The sequence below is a fragment of the Idiotropiscis lumnitzeri genome, chromosome 18 (assembly GCF_059441095.1).
Source record: "Idiotropiscis lumnitzeri isolate Australia: NSW breed Sydney's pygmy pipehorse chromosome 18, RoL_Ilum_1.0, whole genome shotgun sequence".
In the NCBI taxonomy this organism is placed as follows: Eukaryota; Metazoa; Chordata; class Actinopteri; order Syngnathiformes; family Syngnathidae; genus Idiotropiscis; species Idiotropiscis lumnitzeri.
In genome coordinates this window covers 6,050,623-6,071,048 of record NC_142408.1, presented here as the reverse complement: position 1 = coordinate 6,071,048, position 20,426 = coordinate 6,050,623, and the positions used below count along the sequence as shown (strand labels likewise).

Here is a 20,426-nt window from a genome sequence, read left to right as displayed (position 1 = left end):
TATATTTTTTACCAATGATCGGAAGAAGGACAATTAAAGAGCCAGAATAATTTCTTTTTTTACCATGATTTAACTTTTGAAATGTAACTTTGCAGCCAGTGTATGCAATCCACCTTGCAGGATCTTCTGTTCTGTTGACACTTCACATGTTCAAGTTTCAGATTTTATTATGCCCTGGACAATGACTTTGTGTCTGCATATCCCCCAGAAAGTAGGTAGTTGTGCCCCTGGTCTTATACTGATGAGCTCATAGAGATAAATTGGTCGGTGACTGGTCTGTGTGCCATCCTGTCCCGAGCTGGGTGAGGCAGACACACAGGAAGGAGCTACACAACTAAGTGTGGAGGGGAAAAAATTGTTGTTAATTACGTCAGCTGTTTTTTTTTAATATATAAAAATCATAATAACTTGATCAGTGGCACGGGGTTAAAGCTGACATCACTGCGGCGCCTTCCGCTGATTGGCGTGGACCACGATCCCCTTGGTGATCAGGTCCGGGACCTCGACGGCAAGCCACGGGCCGAGTCCGAGCGCCATGAGGTGGGCGAGGCCGAAGCGCGGTGCGTTGCGGGCCCACAGCGGCGCAAAGTGATCGGTCAAGCAGATCTTGCCGCCGCGGTACATCTTGGCCGTCTTGCCGTCCAGCTCAGGTAGCGCCACTTCCGGCGCCGTGTCCGGGTACGTCACGGGGATGTCGAACTCCAGGCGGAACTCATAGCGCATCAGCTCGTGCACGAACCAGCACGTGCCGGTCCAGCGCGTGCCGTCCGCGTTGGACTCGAGGCGGAACCAGTCGTTGTCGGCCGCCTTGTTGTTCTCCACGAAGCGGATAAGGGCCTGGTACTCCTCCTTGAGCCGCTGCGGCCACAGCGTGCGCTCCCGCGGGCCCGCCGCCGTCTTTAGCAGCGGGATCTGAGACACTGTCTTCCGCGTGCTCTCGTCCGCCATCGAGACGAAGTCGTGGGACGCTGTTCGGCGACTCGACACTCACTGAGGTGGACCAGGGCTCTGCGGTGTCGTCACCGTTCTGGACGAACGCTTCCTCGCCTCCTCGTCTTTGTGTGTTCGTGGCATCACCGCCATCTAGCGGACCGGACTGTGCACGACAGGAGAGCGTTGCAAACTACCGTCATCATTCGAGTTGGTCGATTCGAACCTCACCAAAGTTGACAATTTTTGTTCAGCTCATTCCGACGCCCGACATTATTCCAAATAAAAGCCCTACCCCATATTTAGAAAAAACAAATTCTAAAATATCGAATTTCTTATCTTGCCCACTCATTCCCATATTTTGAGACCGAGTCAAACAATTCCAACGTTTGAAAATAAAAGCCCCAATCATTTAAAATTTTATAAACAGCATCAAACTTCCCACTGAGCCGTAGAATGTCTCGTGCGGCTCACGACGGTGGTCGTCGCGACCGTCGTTTTCAGCTCGATCGGAAGCGTGAGAACAAAAAAAAACGTGCCGTTTTCAACCAGCAACATGAGCTGAATAGCAGGTGGGAAAAGGAAAAACAATCGGCAGTTGAATCTGCCTATCCAGATTATATCGATCTGCTCGGTGAGCATCGCGCTCCATGGCAGAGTGGTTTGTTTGGAGCGAAGGGGCGTGGCCGGGTGGTGCTTGTCAATTTCCATACACCCACGTGACTTAATCAGGCTTCGATTAATGATTGACGCCGTTTAAGCAGCCGGTGGGCGGTGCATTCAAGGACGGTGGCGTGTACAACATGTGGACCTTCTTCTCTTGAACTTCAACCTGCGTGCAAATATTGACCACTTGTCTGCACAACGAACTGCTCCAATATTTCAACAGCGCCTTTCTTCTGTACCATTTAGTGATTCACTTTCTACGGAACACTTCAACAGGCTCCATTTAATCTCACTGAATTTCAAGTGGGGGGGCAATGCACAGGGTTGTCAAAAACCCGGTCCTCAAAAAACACTGTTCGGCAGGTTTTTGATGTGTCCCTCATGCAGCACACCTGATTCAAGTGATCAGGATCATTTTTCAGGCTTCTTCACAGCTTACTAATCATTCCAATGAGGAGGGAAACATCCACAACAGGCAGCCCTGTTTTCGTGGCCTCCAAAACTCCTCGCTGAGGTTTCTTTTCTCTCCACCTTTGACCCTTCGAGGAGCAGGTGGTGTGACGTCACGATCACCCACCTACGGGCTTCTCGCGATTGGTCGCTCTGGGCTGTCCACGTGGCGCCCGAGTGTCTGGAAAGAGTCGGGTGGGAGCGGCCCTGCGAGTCCCTGCGGCATCCGAGCAGAGGACGTTTGGCCTAAGTGGACGTACGGGCGCACGCACCCGACGCAGGTAAAACTGCACTTTTGTCACACTTTGACGACATGCGTGCGCTTGACTTGTGCCTTCGGGAGATCGTGGACGCGAGGTCACTCGAGGTCAAGTGACTCCTATTCGTTTGTTTGGGCTGGCCGACACTTGAACGTTGTGCAAGTGTGCTTGTGAGTCGAATTCCAAAGATGAATTGGCACGAGAGCAGCAAGATCCGACGGACCTTTTTCAAGGCGACTCTGCACCTTACACGTATTTCATTCTTGTGAGAAATATGAAGCGATGGGAGTCGAGATTTGACTGAGGATTGAGTTCCCCTTTCAAACTTTCCCAGGGACAGTCTAATAGGCCAAACGTAAGTGTAGAATATGTCATCGATCATCAACAAAATGTATACAGACAACTGTGTTTATGCCCACTTCAACCTTGGCAAATATTCAAACGATCGACTCAATATTTTAATGTCCATTATATATTGGGCAGTACGTCGTTTTAACATTTTACAGAAGCTGTCAACGTGAAGATTGAACGCAGATTTCGGGCATTATTCAGACGCGAATGAAGCTTTTTTATGGCGGGGAAAACGTCTGTTAATGTGCATAAAATCCCCAATATTGAGCAAATGATTATTATTTATTCAGTATTAGCATTTTCAGAGCTACAAGTGGGCATGAGTAGAGTTGCGCGCCTGAATTTTGGTGACGATTGATCTCAGTTTGCCATCATTAGTAGACGGGAAACTTATTTTTTCTTTCCAAATAGTGTTTTAGACTGTCCCCTTTCCTAACTTTGTCCTACACTGGGTTATTATCGTAAGCGAAAACGATCAAATTTATTAATAATTTCCTGCTTCCACTATTACTGCACAAAGGATGAAAATGTCCCCCTTGTGGTTTTAATTAACGTTATTGCAGCAAAGTTGTTTTTGCCCTCTGTTTGTTCCTCAGGAAGATGCTGAGCTAACGCGCTAGGCGACGTGCTGTCAACATGCCGACGGACATAACGCTGCCGCTCTTCCTGTCCCAGGAGGACTTTGCTAGCCGAAACAACCCCCAAGACCGGTGCCCCGCCTCCCACTGCCACGAGCATGCCTCCAAGAAGACCAAGAAGCAAGTGACCTTCGCGGACCACCGAGGCCTCCCCCTCACCATGGTCAAGGTGTTTTCCCAGTTCAAGGATGCCATCCACATTCCCGCCAGCGTCCGGCTCTCGCCGGCCAACCAGGACGACGACGACGACGAGCTGGTCCTTGACTTCACCCAGCCGGTGTCTGACTACGTCCTGTTCCGCCAGACTCTGGACAGGAAGTGTGTGTGCCTGGAGAACTGCGTGCTGAAGGAGCGCACGCTTGCGGGCACGGTCAAGGTGAAGAACTTGTCCTTCGCCAAGCACGTGCGGCTGCGAGTCACCTTCGACTCGTGGGAGAGCCACTCGGACGTGGAGTGCACGTACATCAAGGACTCATACCCGAGCGCGTACGGTGACACCTTCTCCTTCAGCCTGGCCCTGCCGCGGCTGCTGCCCCCCCGCCGCCACATTGAGTTTGCCGTCTGCTACCAGGTGGCCAGCGCCGAGTACTGGGACAGCAACCACGGGCACAATTACCGCATCCTCTGGGCCAAGGACAAGCGGCGCCGGGACGGCGACCGCCTGTTCCACTCAAACATTTCCTTTGGTGGCCTCACCTGCGGACACGGAATCCTCCCCGAGTGGCCCGGCTACGCCGGATACGAGAACTTGGGTCCGTACTACTGAAGGGAGGGGCCGGGCCGCAAACTGAGCGGAAGGGTGGAGGTTCGTCGACATGGTTTTCGCAGTGAAGAACAAACGCTGATGAATTGATAAAGAAAATGCTGCTAGGTGATATCATCACGTGACACTCGTGTGGTCTTTTAAATAAAACGTGTTGACTGTTTTAAGTGAATGAAAGGCTTTTCTTGATAATAAAGACAAAAATGTGACAAAGAGGAAGTCATGTGACCACTGGATTATTACCCACGCTTATATTTTCTTTATCATTGCTTTTACTTGATGAAAAACAATCCATTTCAACTTCTCGCGTAGGAATGAACTCCAAGACGTTGACGTGACGTCACCTCCTGGTCGACCTACTTTTGCTCTGCAGTGACGCACGTAGGCCACTAGAGGGATGCAGTAAATCACATAAAGCTGTTTTCCAACGGGTCCATTATTACATAATTGCATTCGTTGGAATAAGGGTCGAACGTTTTTAACACTTATTTTTCATCAAATGCATCAAAAGTATACGCGTGATATTTTTGTGATCATTTTTACGTTTTATGTTACAAAGAAAATATGCAATGCGTCCAAAAAAGTCCAAAATGGAGAAAAAAAACAAAACAAAACTGCTTGAACCGGAAGTAAACTACTGTAGATTTTAAACTGCCTGCTAATGTTAAAGGGTATGAAGTCTATATTACAGTATATGTCGGTTTACATTATTTTTCCACGTCAAGACGTCGATGACACCTGACGTGCATTATTATCCTTACCACGATATATATATATATATGTATATATAAACAAATAATCACAGTTAGATAAAATAAAAAAAGAAAAAGGGGAGCGCTAATTCAGCAAGCTTCAACTCCTCTGCTAACCTTCGCAATTTCACAGCGTTTTTCCTCACCATACATATCAAGGATGAAAAGTAATGACTGAAGAATCCAAATCTGTAAACAGGAAGTAGACTTTCTCTGTCCCCTCCTTCTGCAGGCGGGGCTGGGCGGGGTTTGATGACGTCGACTTCCTCACTTTCTCCGCAGCAGCAGGAAGAGAGACGGAGGAGAAGAAGAGGAAGAGTGTCCAAACAGGAGCGTGTCTTGATCGCCCCCCTGCCCTGCCATGCCGACGTGGCCCCCCAGCTTCGTTTTTCTCCGTTTCCTTTTTCTCCTTCCGTGACTGTGACCGCGGTATACCGCCAAGCGTCAGCGCCTCGGCGGCCATGAAGCCCCGCCTCCTTCTAGGTCTAGGCGTCCCAGTTCGCCGCCAGCAGGCCGTTCGCGAGATGAGGGGCGACTCATGAGGACTCCGAATGAAAAAAACAAGGAGTGGGGGGAGGGGGAGCAGAGGCGAGAAGCAGGGCAGCCCCCCCTGGAGAACAATGTGAAGGCCGCCCAGCTGTGGCGGGACGCCGCCCTCCGCTCGAGGAAGCTGCGCAGCGACCTGCGCCAGCTCCCCCCCTACCCCAAAGACGCGGACCTGTCCCACGTGGAGGCCCTGAACCTGGGCAACCACCTCCTGCAGGAGTTGCCCGAAGGCCTGGCGTCCAGTCTCAACAACCTGCGCGTGCTGGTGCTCCGCAGGAACCACTTCTCCACCGTGCCGTGCGCAGTGTTCGAGCTGAGGCAGCTGGTGGAGTTGGACCTGAGCCACAACCGACTCCGCGCCGTGGCGGAAGGCCTGGGCCGGCTGAGCACGCTGAAGAAACTGAGCGTCAGTCACAACAGCATCCAGCAGCTACCTGAGCACATCGCTGCTTTGGAGCTTCTGGAGGAACTGGACGTCAGCTTCAACGACCTTCACGACATGCCTGCGTCCTTCTGTGGCCTCGCCAGGCTGCGCACGCTGGACGTGGACCACAACAAACTGAGCAGGTTCCCTCCTGAAATCCTGGCGCTGGCCGACTTGGAGGAGCTGGACTGCTCGGGGAACAAGTTTGAAGTTTTGCCAGAGGATGTGGTGAAGCTGAAGAGCATCAAGATATTGTGGCTGAGCAGCCTTCACTTGAGGTTCTTACCCGACAGCTTTTGCCACCTGCAGAACCTGGAGAGCCTGATGCTGGACGGAAACCACCTGGCTATGCTTCCGCATGCTTTTGGCAGCCTGCAAACTCTCAAAATGGTCAACTTGTCCTCCAACCAGCTCACGGACTTCCCTGAGGTTCTTCTGGACATTTCGAGGTTGGAGGAACTCTACTTGAGCCGGAACAAACTGACTCGGGTTCCTCAGGAAATTGGGCGCTTGCAGAACCTGGCAAATCTTTGGCTGGACAACAATGACATCGCTTACCTGCCAGATTCATTGGTGGACCTGGTGAAACTGGAGGAGCTGGTTCTCCAGGGGAATCAAATCGCCGTTCTTCCTGACCACTTTGGAAAGCTGTCTAAGGTGAACATCTGGAAGGTAAAGGACAACCCGCTGGTCCAGCCTCCGTACGAGGTGTGCATGAAAGGAATCCCGCACATCGCCGCCTATCAGCAGGACTCAGCACACTGGCAGCTCAAAGCCAGGCCCAGACTCAAACTGGTCCTGGTCGGACTGAAGGACGCTGGGAAGACGCAATTGCGGCAGAGCTTGCTGAGCGGCAGCAAAGACGTCCACGTAAGCGAAGGAATCCAAGTTGCCAGCTGGGCAGCCGAGGGCGGCCTGGCCTTCCTTGTGTACGACTTGTCCGGAAAGCAGAACCTGGACATGGTCAAGCACTTCTTCTTGTCCCCTGCGGCGCTCTACATCCTGGTGGTCAATCTCCAGGCCTACTCTCCGTGCAACTTCTACACCCACGTGGGCTACTTCCTACACCTGCTCGGCGCTAAGGTGCCCCAAGCTGTGGTGCTGCTGGTGGGCACGCACGCCGACCAGTGCGGGGACGCGGAGCTGGAGGAGAAGAAGCTGGACATCCATTGTCAGGTGGGCCTGCAGCTGAGGAGGGACGTCCAGGTTCTTCGGAGCTTGGCACTGAAGGTAGAGGAGGCGTTGCAGCAGGGCTACAGCGTGCGCGCCTCTCGCCCTCACGCCACTTTCTACGCCGTCTCTGACACAAACCTGCGCCAGAAGAAGGCCCGTCTGCGGACTCTTCTGGGCCAGCGCCTGCAGATTCTGTCGCCCTTGCTGAGCGTCAACTGCGTGCGGACCGACCGGACTGACATCCGCCGCCTCAGAGACAAACTGGCGTCTGTGGCCCAGCACCCCGACATCTTCCCCAACCTGCACCGGGTGTTGCCCAGGTCCTGGCGGACATTGGAGGAGCTGCACCTCAAATCGGAAAAGTTATGGTTGACCCGGTGGGACTCAGCCCGTCTGGGCCACCAGGCAGGGCTGACAGAGGAGCGTCTGCAAAGCGCCTTGTCCTACCTGCACCGGAGCGGGACACTGCTGCACTTGGAGGACAGCCCCGCCCTTCAGGACTACATCTTTCACAAGCCGCCGCGCTTCCTCGCTATCCTCAATACCTTCTCGGCTGTGATGGGCGCAGCGGCGGCGGGGGGCCAGGCCCGGGAGGTTGACGGGGAAGGTGAGAAGCTCATGCCGGCCCAGATGCAGCGTCACCTGGATGCTTTCCATCGCCATGGCCTCCTGCCATCCTCCGCCATCCTCCAGCTGCTGCGCCCTCTCGTCCAGACGCAACGGGACGTGGACATGATCTTGGAGCTCCTGGACAAGATGGGCGTCTGCTACTGCGTCAACAAACCCCGCGGTGGCAAGCTCTTGAAAGGCGGCACCGACCTCTGGTACAAGTTTCCCGGGCACGTCGAGGAAGCGGAAGCCGATGGGAGCTGTGAGATTGAACCCGACGGCGGCTTTGAGATGGAAGCCAACGGGAGCCCTGAGATGGAAGCCAAAAGGGGCTGGGCGCCGCAGAGTCCGCCTTTCGCGGCGGAGCAGCTGGAGATTCGTTACAGCTTCCCCTTCCTGTTCCCGCCCGGGCTCTTCGCCCGCTTTGCTGCGCGTATCAACGACCACGTGGTGCAAAGGTCGGACGGACGGCGCCGTATCCGGGCGTACCGAGGAAAAGTCCCGGTGGTCATCAGTCACCGGCCCTCGGCCGGGAGGCTGCAGGGCGGGACGCTGTCGATCAGCAGCCTCGCCGCGCTCCCCGACATGTGGACGGCGTGGCAGGCCGTCACGCCGCTGCTGCGCGAGCTGGACGCCCTCCTCGAGGACTGGCCCGGTCTGCACTACCACAAGCACGTCCTCTGTGCTAAGTGCCTGCGAAGAGGCTCGGGCAGCCCACACGCCTTCCCCGGTAAGAACCGAATAACGCTACTGATGATAATACTCGATGAAGAGCAACGCGTTTACTATTCCCAAAAAGTTACTTTTCCTCCTTTTTTTTTTGTTTTTGTGAGCAAAACTTGAAATGATTCACAAAGTTCTAGGCATCCGTGATACAGTTCTTTCATAGCTCGCAGAAAAAAAAGGATTGGAGAAAAAAAATCTAGCAAATACTGACAAACTTAATCAAAAACAAATGAATACTTGAATTGGAAAAAAAAGTTCTAATGAAAAATTCTTCGAACCCTGGTTTGCACCGCAGTGCTTTATTTGAGGAACCCTCAATGAGGTTGGAAGAAATTTTGATATGTTTTTCCTCATTTGTTTCATTTTGGACAAAAACGGCATTTCAACAACGTTGTCGACTTTTTACAGCCACTGGAAACGACATGAGTGACAACAACAACAAATAGTTGCCACGTGTCGTTGATGGCAAGTCAATCCTGTTACAGCAACGTGCCTTGATATCCCCGACGCACACACACACTGGATTTACATGTCACGTGCACCCACGTGCACACCCATTTTTTTAATGTGTTACGATGCGGCTCATGTGACTGCCCTGACCACGCCCACTGTAAGTGCCATGGCGTCTAATGAGGTCATGTGAGGATTGGCACCCGTTGTGTTGATCGTCAGACAGGTTGCTCACACACACGAGCAGAAATACGCACACCCTTGCCTAAACACAAACACCCCCTCACGCCTACACAGAGAAATTCACACACAACCACATTCAGAGCACACGCGGATATGCAGGCAAACGCGCGCGCACACACACTACACATATGCACATTCACACTTTATGATGCCGTGTGTGCACATTTCAGGAGAGCTTCTGTCCCAGCGACGTCCCGAAGGAGTGAGTGAGCTGACGTGTCCCAAGAATTCTTCCGAGCGAGTCAACGTGGCTTTGGTCTACCCGCCCACGCCCACAGACACGCCTCCGACCACGCCCACGCCTGCCATGATTGGCCAAAAGTGACCCAGCCGGTACCCAAGAGACCCCGCATCTTGCCTGACACACGCCGGTACAGTTTGCATGTTACTTAGCGATGCCAGCTGCAATGCTGTTAGCATTAGCTGATACATTTTAATGCCGATTGAAACAAAAAAAAACAATATTAAAACAACAAATGTAACAAAACATTTTCTCTAAAGGAGTAAATAAAATTGTTTGCACCTTCGCTAGCATCGGTAACGTCATGTTTGTTTACCAGAATGCTAATAGCGTGTTTGCTCGCATGTACTTTCTTACATGTTGATTTTGTGTCGCTTTTAGGTTGTTGTTTCTGCAGGGAAGAGCTTGTGGCCGCTTTCTCAGGAACGTAACGTGAGAGTGTTGAACTGCTGAAAACACACTTGGATTTGATTGGTCCTTTCCGGGCGGACTTGATGGGGGTGGACACGCCTGACAATGCAATGTGACTATTTATTCTTCAGCTAGCCCTCAATTGATTGATCAATCAGTCAATCACTCATCACAATTTTGTCCAAAGATAAGCAAAGTTGCAATCATTTGAGTTATATTTGACTTTGTGTGTGTCCGGAGTCAACATTTTACATAGACTCCTGTGTTGCCTGATGGATGACATCATCAAACTGCGACTTGCCTTTTTCATGTAAATAAAACCTTTATTTTTCTATACAACGCGAAGAGAAGCGCCTGAATAAAACACCAACAAAGAAAGAAATCAGTCAATTACCATTTAAATTGTTGTCTTTTTCTCTACATATCACAATTATGGGAAAAAATATAATGTAGGTGTACATCGTAAGCACTTCATCTCAGAACAAAACTGTGCCTTGCAAACCAACACTGCTGGGGTGTTGGTGCTTGTGGGCACAACCAAATGGACTGTAGAAGTTTGGAGAATTGTTTCAAACAAATATGGCTGTAAAGATGACACCGTTAGATTGTATTCAAGGGTCAAAGAAAGCTATTAGAACAGTGTTTCAATTAAAATATACTTAATATTTGGTGGTTTTACATCAATTCCAAGATATTATCCAAGTAAATATGTGTTTGTTTTATGTTCACAATAATTAGATTAATGTGATTCGTTTCAATTAATGGGTAAAAATATTTAATCGCTTGCCAGTACATTATGGCATATTAAGGCATTACATGTTTAATACAAACGTATCGACTCATATCCTATTTTAAAACAAGTTATTTATTTTAGCCAGAAGAAATATTCAAAGAAGTTGTAAGTCGCGTTGTCCTCCGGCCACCAGGGTCCGCTGACAATTAGGTGGCTCACAAGAGCCCTGCTTGTGACTCCGCCTCTTCCTCTTTACGTCGCGGCCTTTTCGGTAAGGACGACACTCCAACCCGCTGTCACGGAATCCATCTACAATCTTCTCCAAATTGCCTCAATCCGGCCTCGCAAACGACATCGATTTGTTCGCAACACGAGAAAGCGCCAGTTAGCGTTGTCAGTTTTGTGAAATGTCGCACTTGGGGCTGTAAAGTGAGCATTTCTCGTCAAGGGCCGCCATGTTGGCTGCGTCCGCACCGGATTCATTTCGTTCCACGTAACCGCTGAGCGGTCGGTCAAAGCATGTTAGCATGTGAACAAAAAAACATGTGAGCAAGTTAACCTTGCTACCTGATTTGTTACTCTTGTGGTGAAACGTTTGTCACGACGGCGAAAGTAGTTCGCCGGCGCGATAAGCTAAATGCTGCTAAGTGGAGAGCGGAAGTGTTTGACGCTTTCCCCCTCCGCACCTTTTCTTGCAGAAGTCTCAAAATGGTCCGCTACTCTCTTGACCCCGAGAACCCTACAAAGTGTGAGTATTGCCCCAAAAAGTTTGTTTTGTAATGAGTGAGACGGCTCGCTGATGACAACTTAGGACACCTTTGGAATTCCCATGAAATCAACCGATGATGACTGAGCGCCTTCCAAACAATTAGCCTGCATACTTTCAAAATAAAACAAATCGCCTTTTTCACAGCAACTTTTGTCTTCCAGCATGCAAGTCGAGAGGCTCCAACCTGCGCGTCCACTTCAAGGTAACCCCCACCCCCAGACATTGACCTCATGTAAAGAATTACCATATCACAGGACTGGACGACAAAAAAAAAAAGTTCTTATCTTAATTTCGGCTGTAGCCAGGGGCATTGGTGGGGATTTTGGGCTCCTCCCCAACGAAATGAAAATTTTGATACAGATTCACATAAAATGGTGCATTTTATTGATATTTTGTTAGGATTCAAATTTTATTAGGCACCCTTGTGGGCCCCTGTCGATCATGGGCCCCTACAATCCCACTCCTTATTTCCCCCTTTTCCGCACCCCAGGCTGTAGCTCGCGTAGTGGACGGTGGTTAATTTTTCATTATTGGATTTTCAAACTACAAAATTAAATGAACCTATCCGGCATAATTTAACAATATTCCGTAAATCAAACTCTCCTAATTATTTCTTGATCAGTTGATTAATTTGATGATTGATAAAAGAATATATATAGAGAGAGAGAGCCTGGTCATATCAGCTGTTTTGTTTATCGGCGTGGCTTGTGTTTCTGTTAACATTGCCTGCGGTTCTTGTGCTCAAACGTCCTGCAAATTGCAATGGATGTCCACCTGTCCTTACTGTTTGGCATTTGGCGCAATAATCATCGCAGATTTTCCAAAGGCCGTTTCCGAATTGCTGCAAAACAAATGTTAGCTTTGTTGTGAATTTCTTGTGACTTTTTGTAACGTGTTGCAGAACACGCGTGAGACCGCTCAGGCCATCAAAGGCATGCACATCCGCAAGGCCAACAAGTACCTGCGGGATGTTGTGGTCAAGCATCAGTGCGTCCCATTCCGACGATACAACGGCGGCGTGGGCAGGTGCGCTCAGGTGAGTGAGTGGGAGAGCTTGGGGGCGGGGCATACGCAGCGATGGCGGCCACTATGATGACCTTCTTAGGACACCTTTGGATTCACCATGAAACAAAACTCTGGTCTGAGCGGCCGCCCGTCCACGCACGTGTAGCCGAGCGAGTGTTGAGGTCTCATGACTTTTCTTTTTTAGGCCAAACAGTTTGGCTGGACGCAAGGCCGCTGGCCCAAGAAGAGCGCCGAGTTCCTCCTGCACATGCTTAAGAACGCTGAGAGCAATGCTGAGCTCAAGGTTGGTTGCTGTGGCAACAGCGAACATTGCCAATCAACTCATTTTTGGGTGCACAGTCCAGAAGCTATCTCGGTCAACTTGAAATCCCTCAAAGGCTTGATATGTTGAGCGCTGTGAGTTGTTAGTTACTTGCTAGGTTTCCGTTCACTTTGGATCACTGCAGTCGTCACTTTGGAGTGAGTTGACTTGCATTTGGCGTCTTCAGATGCCATTACTTGAGCAGCTACTTGACTCTTAAAGCGACTTCAGATCTTATTTGAGCGTAAGTGACTCCAATCTTTGGATTAGGCATGGGCTGATACTAGATTGTGACAGTATGATACTCGTGAGCAAAGGCGGGCATACGGAGCAGTGAAGCCGCTAACGAGCACCCTCCGCGGACGCGTCCTGGACGAAACGGCCCGTAGCTCCAGCACACGAGAGCTCCGTTGCAAGGGAGGCGGACGTGCGTTGTACATTTTAAAATAAAAGAATTTGGAATCCAGCCCTTTTCTCTTTTTTATTTTCAATAGTAATAAATAACTAAAATATAATTCGATATATATCCATATCGACCGATATGACATACATGTCACGATAGTTTTCAGCCATATCGCCCAGCCCCAGTTGGTTGATTTTTGTTTTATAGTGCAAGTCGTATACAATACACATTTTTATAACGTCGCACAACGTAAGAACATGAGTTGTAGTCATTATGGAGGGATTTTCATGTGGTGGGCCTACATCATGGGTGAGGAGATGAGCGAAGGATGACATGAAGCATGGCAAGAGGACATTTTCATTGGACTTGTGGAACGTGGGTTGTCGTAAACTGGGCAATGATGTCACGAGGTGTGTGTGTGTGCGCGCAGGGTCTGGATGTGGACTCGCTGGTGATTGAGCACATCCAGGTGAACAAGGCGCCCAAGATGCGGCGGCGCACATACCGCGCCCACGGTCGCATCAACCCCTACATGAGCTCGCCGTGCCACATTGAGATGATCCTCACTGAGAAGGAGCAGATCGTCCCCAAGCCCGAGGAGGAGGTGGCGCAGAAGAAGAAGGTCAGTTCAATCTCAATTGGGGGGAGCTAAGTAATGGCGTCGTTGTTGTGTTGCCGTGATGACTACTTAGGACACCTTTGGATCAACCAATGAAAACACTTGAAAGCTCTGAGTGACACCACGGCAACTGTCGTGATGAAGTTATGACATCCAGCATGTTAATTAACATTGTTTGTGTTTGTGTGCGTGCGCAGGTGTCCCAGAAGAAGCTGAAGAAACAGAAGTTGATGTCACGCGAATAACTTGATATTAAAAAATATGAAACCTTCTCAACAAATTTTTGTCTTTTTATTTCCAACATTTTATCTCACAACATTTTAGAGAGGTGGGGAAAAAAGTTGCAAAAAAAAAAAAAAAGCGCCCGAAGTGTCTATGCTCCTCAAGACAAAATGCAAAAATTGACCGTAGATGACTTTGTCCGGGTCGAGATGAGGAACCGGAAAGCCTCGTAAAAAATATCTAATCAGAATGATTTCTGATATCGAAATAAAGGATGACCTGTCCTGATGCAAAGTGCTTTCCCGTGACTTGAACCACTATTTGAATCGGTTACGTGACGTCACGGTAGACTGTCGAAGAATAGAGGAGCACTGGAGTTTTGCAAAGTTGCAGTGGCGCCGCGAGGACACCAAGGGGTGCTGCCGTATCAATGGCGAAAAAACGAGCGGAGCACATGATTTCCGCTCAACTTTTTTTTTGTTCCACTCTACTTCACTCCCCTCGCTGTTGGTCTACTACGTCGATGCGGTTTTATTTTGAAGGCGGAATTCTAAGATGTAATTTTTGTTTTTCAAGAAGCGTTTGTCTTTTTCGCGCAAAGTCGTCTGGGGAGACTCCAGTTCAAATAAATGACCTGAAAAGTGACTTTTGCCTTCAATGACTTTGTAAAGACTCGATGAAATCTTGGTTTGCATGTTGAAAGAATATCCGTGAAAACCAAGTGTATTTTTTTAGGTAATTTGAATATCACTTTCTGGAAAGGCATCCAATATTTTCTTTCTGAAGGAAACATGCTATCACGAGTTGAAGACTTATTTTGGAGCAAGCATCCCATAATGACTTGAAAAGTTTTATGTTGAAGGAAGCTCATCCTTAAATGCTAACTTTTAGTTTGAAAGAGAATCTTTAAAAGGTAACGCGTCCTGTTGTGAAATTTATTTTGAAAGAGGTACGTCCTACAAGAACTTGCAAAGTTTTATTTCGAAGGAAGCTCGACTTGCACACAGTTGATGATTTTAATTTTAAAACGTGTTCTCAACAGCGACTTGATGACATTTAGCCGCCCGACAAAGACTGGAGCTGAATAATAACTTCCGCCCTGCCATCAGCTGACGACTTTTATTTTGGCTGCTTAATGACTTGAAATGCGGACGGTGATCATGTTGATTGTACGGCGTGGCGTCACACGGAGGCGGTCCAATCAGCGCGGAGGAGCGGAAGAAGTTGAACCTCCTCCTCGCCCCCCCCCTCGCCCCTCCGCCCCAGGCTGGCTCCAGGACGTCACTTTCCCAACTTGTTGAAGGCCTCATCTCCTCAACTGCGTTCTCCTGCAACGCTATACCCCACACACCTTACCACTACACCCCTTGACCCCCACCCCGAGCCGCGGCGGTCGCTCGCGCGGCGGGCTGGGGTGCGGACAGACTCTGGCCCCGTCGTCGGCACAGGCAGGGAGCGGGTGATGTTCGCGGCGGCTCCCGGGATGCAGGACGCCTCGTGCCGCCTCGGCGGCTTCTCGCCTCCTCGCCTCACCCCGCCACTGGCAGCCCTGCACAGCATGGCAGCCGACGTGCAGAATCCCCGGCCCCGGTGCCAGTCCCAGTCCCAGTACCCAACCTACCCGCTGCCGTCCGCTGGCGCGCCCGCCGCCGCCTCGTCTTGCGCTTCCCCGACCACCACCTCGCCCAACCCGGGCGGTATGGCGGCGGCGGCGGCATCGCCGGGCCTCAAGTCGTCCGCCCTGGGCTCGCCACAGCTATGCTCGTCTGCGACGCCCCACGGCATCAACGACATCCTCAACCGGCCCCGCGTGGCCCCTTCCTCGGCTGCCTTGGGGGTCCTGAGCGCCCTGCCGCCGCGCTTCGGCAGTCTCAGCCCGCCGCCGCCGCAGTCGCCCTCGGCCGGACTCTACTTTTCGCCCGCTGCTGCAGCCGCCGCCGCCGCCGCTATGGTCCGATACCCCAAGCCCCTGAGCGAGCTGCCTGGCAGGACCCCCATCTTCTGGCCGGGGGTTATGCAGGGAACGCATTGGAGGGACGCGCGCTTCGCGTGCTCGACCCGTGAGTCTTGCCTCTACTTGTCGCTATACATCATCATGATGATTATTATTTTCTTTTTTTATGGGTAGCCTAAATAAATATTTTCAGCATTTTGAACACTCATTTGAATAATTTCCGACGAAATTAATGACTCACACTTTTCTACTTTTTCATCGTGTGTTTCTCTAAAGCTGATAATAAAAATGTAAGTAGTTACTATAATGTATAATTCTAAATTATGTCAGTAAATAGTAATCGTTCTTTGTCTTCATCTAAATTACGATAAAGATTGGAAGTACTTATATGCCATTATTTTTTTAACGATTTAAAAACAAATGAATGTGTTTGGGCAAACGTGTGCGCCGCTGGAGGCAAAAAAAAGAAAGTGATGATGAATTTCAAAATGTTATTTTAAAATCATATGCGATAATGATCATTAATAATTAGTCTCGGAATAAAACGACGAAAATTGCTAAAGTGTGTTTTTTTTAAGTTAGGAATTTTGATTTGTTTGAGGAGAAAACGAAAATAATGATAATGGCTGCGAAAGGTTGTCCAAATGTTGATTATTTGACATAATAATAGTCAAAAAGGTGGGGTTCAAAATAGCTGTTTTAAATGTTTCTGCATTGTCACAATTTGTTGAACAGCAAAACTTTGTGCTGGGAGAGCAACAAGCGGAGACTGACAATAACGAAAATGATCGGTAACATTTGTTCACGTGTTAATGAATCATCATCATTGTCTTCATCATATTGATAATGACAACGTGGTTTAAAAATGTCTGCTTATTTCATGACAAAAGCAGGAAATTATTCTCATGATCCCCAAAAAAATCATATATATATACACACACACACATATATATATATATATATATATATATATATATATATATATATATATATATATATATATATATATATATATATATATATATATATATATATATATATATATATATATATATATATATATATATATATATATATATATATATATATATACACACGTTGTTTGGACGAAATCAAAAGTTTATGCGCGCCCATTACCATACTTAATAATGTTGTTGAGCTAAGTGGATGGCAAATATTGCACTGATGATGATGATGATGATGACGATGATCGATATTTGAGTGCAGTGTGTTTTTGTTTGTTGTTTTGCGTTTCAGAGCAGAGTTGCGTGGTGGTGGACGGCAAAGACGGCAAGCGCAAACACACTCGACCAACTTTCTCCGGACAGCAAATTTTCGCTCTGGAAAAAACTTTTGAACAAACCAAATATTTGGCGGGACCCGAACGAGCTCGACTCGCTTTTTCTCTGGGGATGACCGAGAGTCAGGTCAAGGTAAACGGCACGCGCACGCAAACATGCACGTACGCGCGCAAAACAACAACAACAAAAACACTGAAATGCAATATCATAGGGCGTCCTCACGCTGAAACTTTGACAATATCACATAATGTCAAGAACATGGCATTTTGAGTAATATTGTGTTTGCGGAATATGAGTAAAGCGTCAAGATATATTTTCGTTGTTTTATTGATGGATAGAATTATGATTGTGTGAATGCACCACAGTGACACGCGTGTTCGTCACGTTTTCATGGCGCGGAGGGACCGTCAAAGTGTGTCTTAATAATATCATATACTGTAAAACTGTATAATATCCATATTAATAATGAATACTAATGCAATATTAGTCATTATAGTTCCTAATATGATCATGTGACACACACATACACACACACGCACTCCACACACAAACACACACACAGACACCCCCCCCCACACACACATACATATATATATATTAAATATAAATATATATATTTAAATATAAATATATATATTTAAATATAAATATATAAAAAATGTGTGTGTGTGTGTGTGCTTATTAATCAGCACTTTTTTGCCCCATGGTAACACGTAAAGTAAGATGCTGATTTTGTTTTGGAATTTGGGAGAGTTGGTTCCAACTGACAATTTGTGACTAAACTTGAAAGACGCCTTGTATTGAATATTGACGATGATAATAATAAAAAAGCGGGTGTGCGTGCGTGTGTGTGTGCGCACGCGCCAGGTGTGGTTCCAGAACCGCCGCACAAAATGGCGGAAGAAGCACGCGGCAGAGATGGCCTCCGCCAAGCAGAAGCAGGACTCGCAGACTGAAAGGTTAAAGGTCAGCACGGACTTGGAGGACTTGGAGGACGACGACGACTACGACAAACCCTTAGACCCTGACCACACACCCCAGCACCACCACGACCCCTCCCACCTCAACGGCCTCCTCCACAAGCACGCGCTTGTCGTCGTGCACGCGCCCGAGCGAGGCGGCTCATCCTCCTCCTCCTCCTCCTAAAAAACAAAAAAAAAACGTTTTGATTTCGTTTGATTTGTAAATACTTTTGGGACTGTAAATACAAACACACATGCTCTCTTTTATGATGATGATGATTATTATTATTATTATGATTACTATGACGATGGTTCTTGTTATTATGCTAATTATTCTTAATGAGCGCAACACGTCATTCAATTTAATTTAATTCGTGTAACGTCAGCACTTTCACTCAATAAAAAGTCTTTACTACAACTAACGTCATTGTAATTAAATATGATTATTATCGTCATTGGGCCTATTTGACAAATCCAAATTATTTAAAATAACGAATTATAAGCATTATTATTACTATTATTATTACGGAAGATTATTAAATAATCATTAAAAATTTGTTATGGTGGATTGTGATAAACGATGGGCCACGTCACGCTCACAAAAACTTTGCTGAAATGTATATTTTATTTATTTTTATATTCTTAGCCATCCGCACCCCCTAAAAAATTAATTGTAAATAAAGTAACAGCAACAACAATATAATTAATACATGTACTGACGGTCATAATAATAATGACAGTAATAACGGAAAGTTTGAGCCGTTTTTGACGCACTAGTGACGTCATCTGGCCACGGCCATGAAAAGCATTTTTTCATATTCTGCAACTTAAGTGATCTCAAACGCTTTGAATTCCATTTGAACACTTCAACGTGACGTCACCTGCACCCCGTATTTTATCCTCCAAACTACATCCGCTTAGTTTTGAGAAAAAATGTTTTGAGTGTGTTTGACAAGTAAAACCTCGTAACCATTAATTTGAGCGGATATCAAAACTTCAGTCATACAACAACCAACATTTTCATTTTGATATTGATTATGTTTGCATTCAATTAACAACTCAAAACGACAATTTAACAAAATTTGCAAAAAGTCAATTTGATTTTGAATGAAATTTTTTCCATCCCAAAAAAAAAATGGATGGATCAAATTCTTTGTGGCTGGGGGCAGTTTATTTTCAAAAGCATGAATGCGTTTGTAAAAAATAAAAGTAATGAAAGAAAAACGTTTTTAGGATGAAATAAATTGTTGAAATGAATACGTTTGTCATTACAATTATTTATTACCCCACACCCCAAAAAAACAAAAACAAAAAAAAACGTTGTTTCTTCTGTTTTAAAAAACTTGATTTTGAGGATGTGTAAAATATCTTTTGTTTAGTTGCCACCTGTTAGAGGTTAGCTTGTGTGGCACCTGTTGGCCATTGTAAGGGGGCGTGGGGCGGGGAGGGGGGTTCTGGTGGGCGTCTCCCGGCTCTTATCTGCTTTCACTGTTGCTTTTGTGTCTATCTTGTCACATGATCACTTGGCCCCGCCCCCGTGGCAGTGAAAGTGATGGATGGCGTCGGCGGCGTTGGCGGTCTCGGCCTCTCGGTGACTGATGGACGGCGGGGGGCGGGGCTAAGTAATGAAAGGTCAGCGCAGTCTTTTGTGCGTTCTCAGGCGCTCTAAAATAACCTGTTAGCGTAGTCCTAATAACGCCCTCAATCATCTTTTAAAAGTCACGTCAAGGCGCCGCACCCGTAATTCATCTCTATGCAAATACGCCCGGCTTTTATTAAAACGTCGCCGATCTAACGCGACCGACACCGTGGAACGCATTAAGTGGGCGTTGTCAGTGGAGGGGGGGCATTCCGGAAATGACAGCCAAACCTTTTGGTGGCCCCATGCTTGCATCATGCTAAGATGACAATGTTTTTACAGTTGTGACTTGTTGCCATGGAGGAGAAGGAGGCGGGTTTAAAAAAAAGGGGGGGGCAAAAGTCAAGCAGCAGCTTTGTGAGTGCGTGCGCGTCAATTACCGCTCTCGCCCGATTCACAACAAAATAACGTTAGCCGGTGAGTTGCTGGTGTTTTTTTTTTTTTTTTAGTTGCTGGTGTCCGTACTCGATGTGATCAGTGGCCTGCGCACCTGCTTATGACGTCTCGCTTTAATCACGTATTTCTCAAATATATTTCTTTTCCTCTGTGTTTTTTTACACGGGGCTTTTTTTATTTGCATTTTTTTGTGAACTTTATTAACATTATCAAACTAAATACAGTTATTAATACGTACAACATACTCAGAGAAAAGAAAAAAAGAAGAGCCCGGGGAGCGTAGGAACGTTTACGTTTCTCCTGACGAACTTGCTACAATGTCGTGGCTCACTCGGGCTGCAAGATTGTATGAATATAATGTCTGTATATAGTGTGGAATATTTCTTAATAAAACATTTCCATGTTTTTCCTCCGACCCTTAGCCACAGTCTGATCCGCAAAGGAATGCGATGGTCACGTGACATCTTC

At 47.6% G+C, this 20,426-nt stretch overlaps 5 protein-coding genes and 3 non-coding genes across 10 annotated transcripts; 7 read left to right on the top strand and 1 right to left on the bottom strand.

Moving 5' to 3' along the window:
- Positions 1–355: 355 nt before the first annotated feature.
- ufc1 (ubiquitin-fold modifier conjugating enzyme 1) lies at positions 356–1,619 on the bottom strand. Its single transcript, XM_088281648.1, has one exon. The coding sequence runs from the start codon at positions 946–948 to the stop codon at positions 439–441; it is 510 nt and encodes a 169-aa protein (XP_088137774.1). The 5' UTR covers positions 949–1,619; the 3' UTR covers positions 356–438.
- Positions 1,620–1,677: 58 nt separating this feature from the next.
- On the top strand, positions 1,678–4,221 carry ppp1r3b (protein phosphatase 1, regulatory subunit 3B). 2 transcript variants are annotated; one of them, XM_088281646.1, is made up of 2 exons: positions 1,678–2,327; positions 3,254–4,221. In XM_088281646.1, exon 2 carries the CDS (start codon positions 3,294–3,296, stop codon positions 4,059–4,061), a length of 768 nt encoding a protein of 255 aa, XP_088137772.1. In that variant the 5' UTR covers positions 1,678–2,327; positions 3,254–3,293; the 3' UTR covers positions 4,062–4,221. The 2 variants fall into 2 exon arrangements, with proteins under 2 accessions (XP_088137772.1, XP_088137773.1); XM_088281647.1 differs by lacking the exon at positions 1,678–2,327 and adding an exon at positions 2,334–2,661.
- An 821-nt stretch (positions 4,222–5,042) lies between these two features.
- On the top strand, positions 5,043–10,023 carry mfhas1 (multifunctional ROCO family signaling regulator 1). The gene is made up of 3 exons (XM_088281634.1): positions 5,043–8,292; positions 9,152–9,352; positions 9,604–10,023. The coding sequence occupies exons 1-2, from the start codon at positions 5,349–5,351 to the stop codon at positions 9,304–9,306; spliced, it is 3,099 nt and encodes a 1,032-aa protein (XP_088137760.1). The 5' UTR covers positions 5,043–5,348; the 3' UTR covers positions 9,307–9,352; positions 9,604–10,023.
- Positions 10,024–10,567: 544 nt separating this feature from the next.
- Positions 10,568–13,764, top strand: rpl17 (ribosomal protein L17). Of its 2 annotated transcripts, none has more exons than XM_088282190.1 (7): positions 10,568–10,637; positions 11,065–11,114; positions 11,297–11,337; positions 12,037–12,171; positions 12,346–12,444; positions 13,296–13,487; positions 13,682–13,764. In XM_088282190.1, the coding sequence occupies exons 2-7, from the start codon at positions 11,075–11,077 to the stop codon at positions 13,727–13,729; spliced, it is 555 nt and encodes a 184-aa protein (XP_088138316.1). In that variant the 5' UTR covers positions 10,568–10,637; positions 11,065–11,074; the 3' UTR covers positions 13,730–13,764. The 2 variants fall into 2 exon arrangements, with proteins under 2 accessions (XP_088138316.1, XP_088138315.1); XM_088282189.1 differs by lacking the exon at positions 10,568–10,637 and adding an exon at positions 10,879–10,911.
- Positions 11,158–11,224, top strand: LOC148319213 (small nucleolar RNA SNORD58). The gene has a single exon (XR_015839842.1). It is a non-coding gene; the product is annotated as a small nucleolar RNA SNORD58 (small nucleolar RNA).
- Positions 12,220–12,285, top strand: LOC148319212 (small nucleolar RNA SNORD58). Its single transcript, XR_015839840.1, has one exon. It is a non-coding gene; the product is annotated as a small nucleolar RNA SNORD58 (small nucleolar RNA).
- On the top strand, positions 13,538–13,604 carry LOC148319211 (small nucleolar RNA SNORD58). The gene has a single exon (XR_015839841.1). It is a non-coding gene; the product is annotated as a small nucleolar RNA SNORD58 (small nucleolar RNA).
- A 1,297-nt stretch (positions 13,765–15,061) lies between the features above and the next one.
- nkx6-1 (NK6 homeobox 1) lies at positions 15,062–18,167 on the top strand. Its single transcript, XM_088281864.1, has 3 exons — positions 15,062–15,766; positions 16,918–17,093; positions 17,829–18,167. Exons 1-3 carry the CDS (start codon positions 15,169–15,171, stop codon positions 18,105–18,107), a joined length of 1,053 nt encoding a protein of 350 aa, XP_088137990.1. The 5' UTR covers positions 15,062–15,168; the 3' UTR covers positions 18,108–18,167.
- Positions 18,168–20,426: the final 2,259 nt, after the last annotated feature.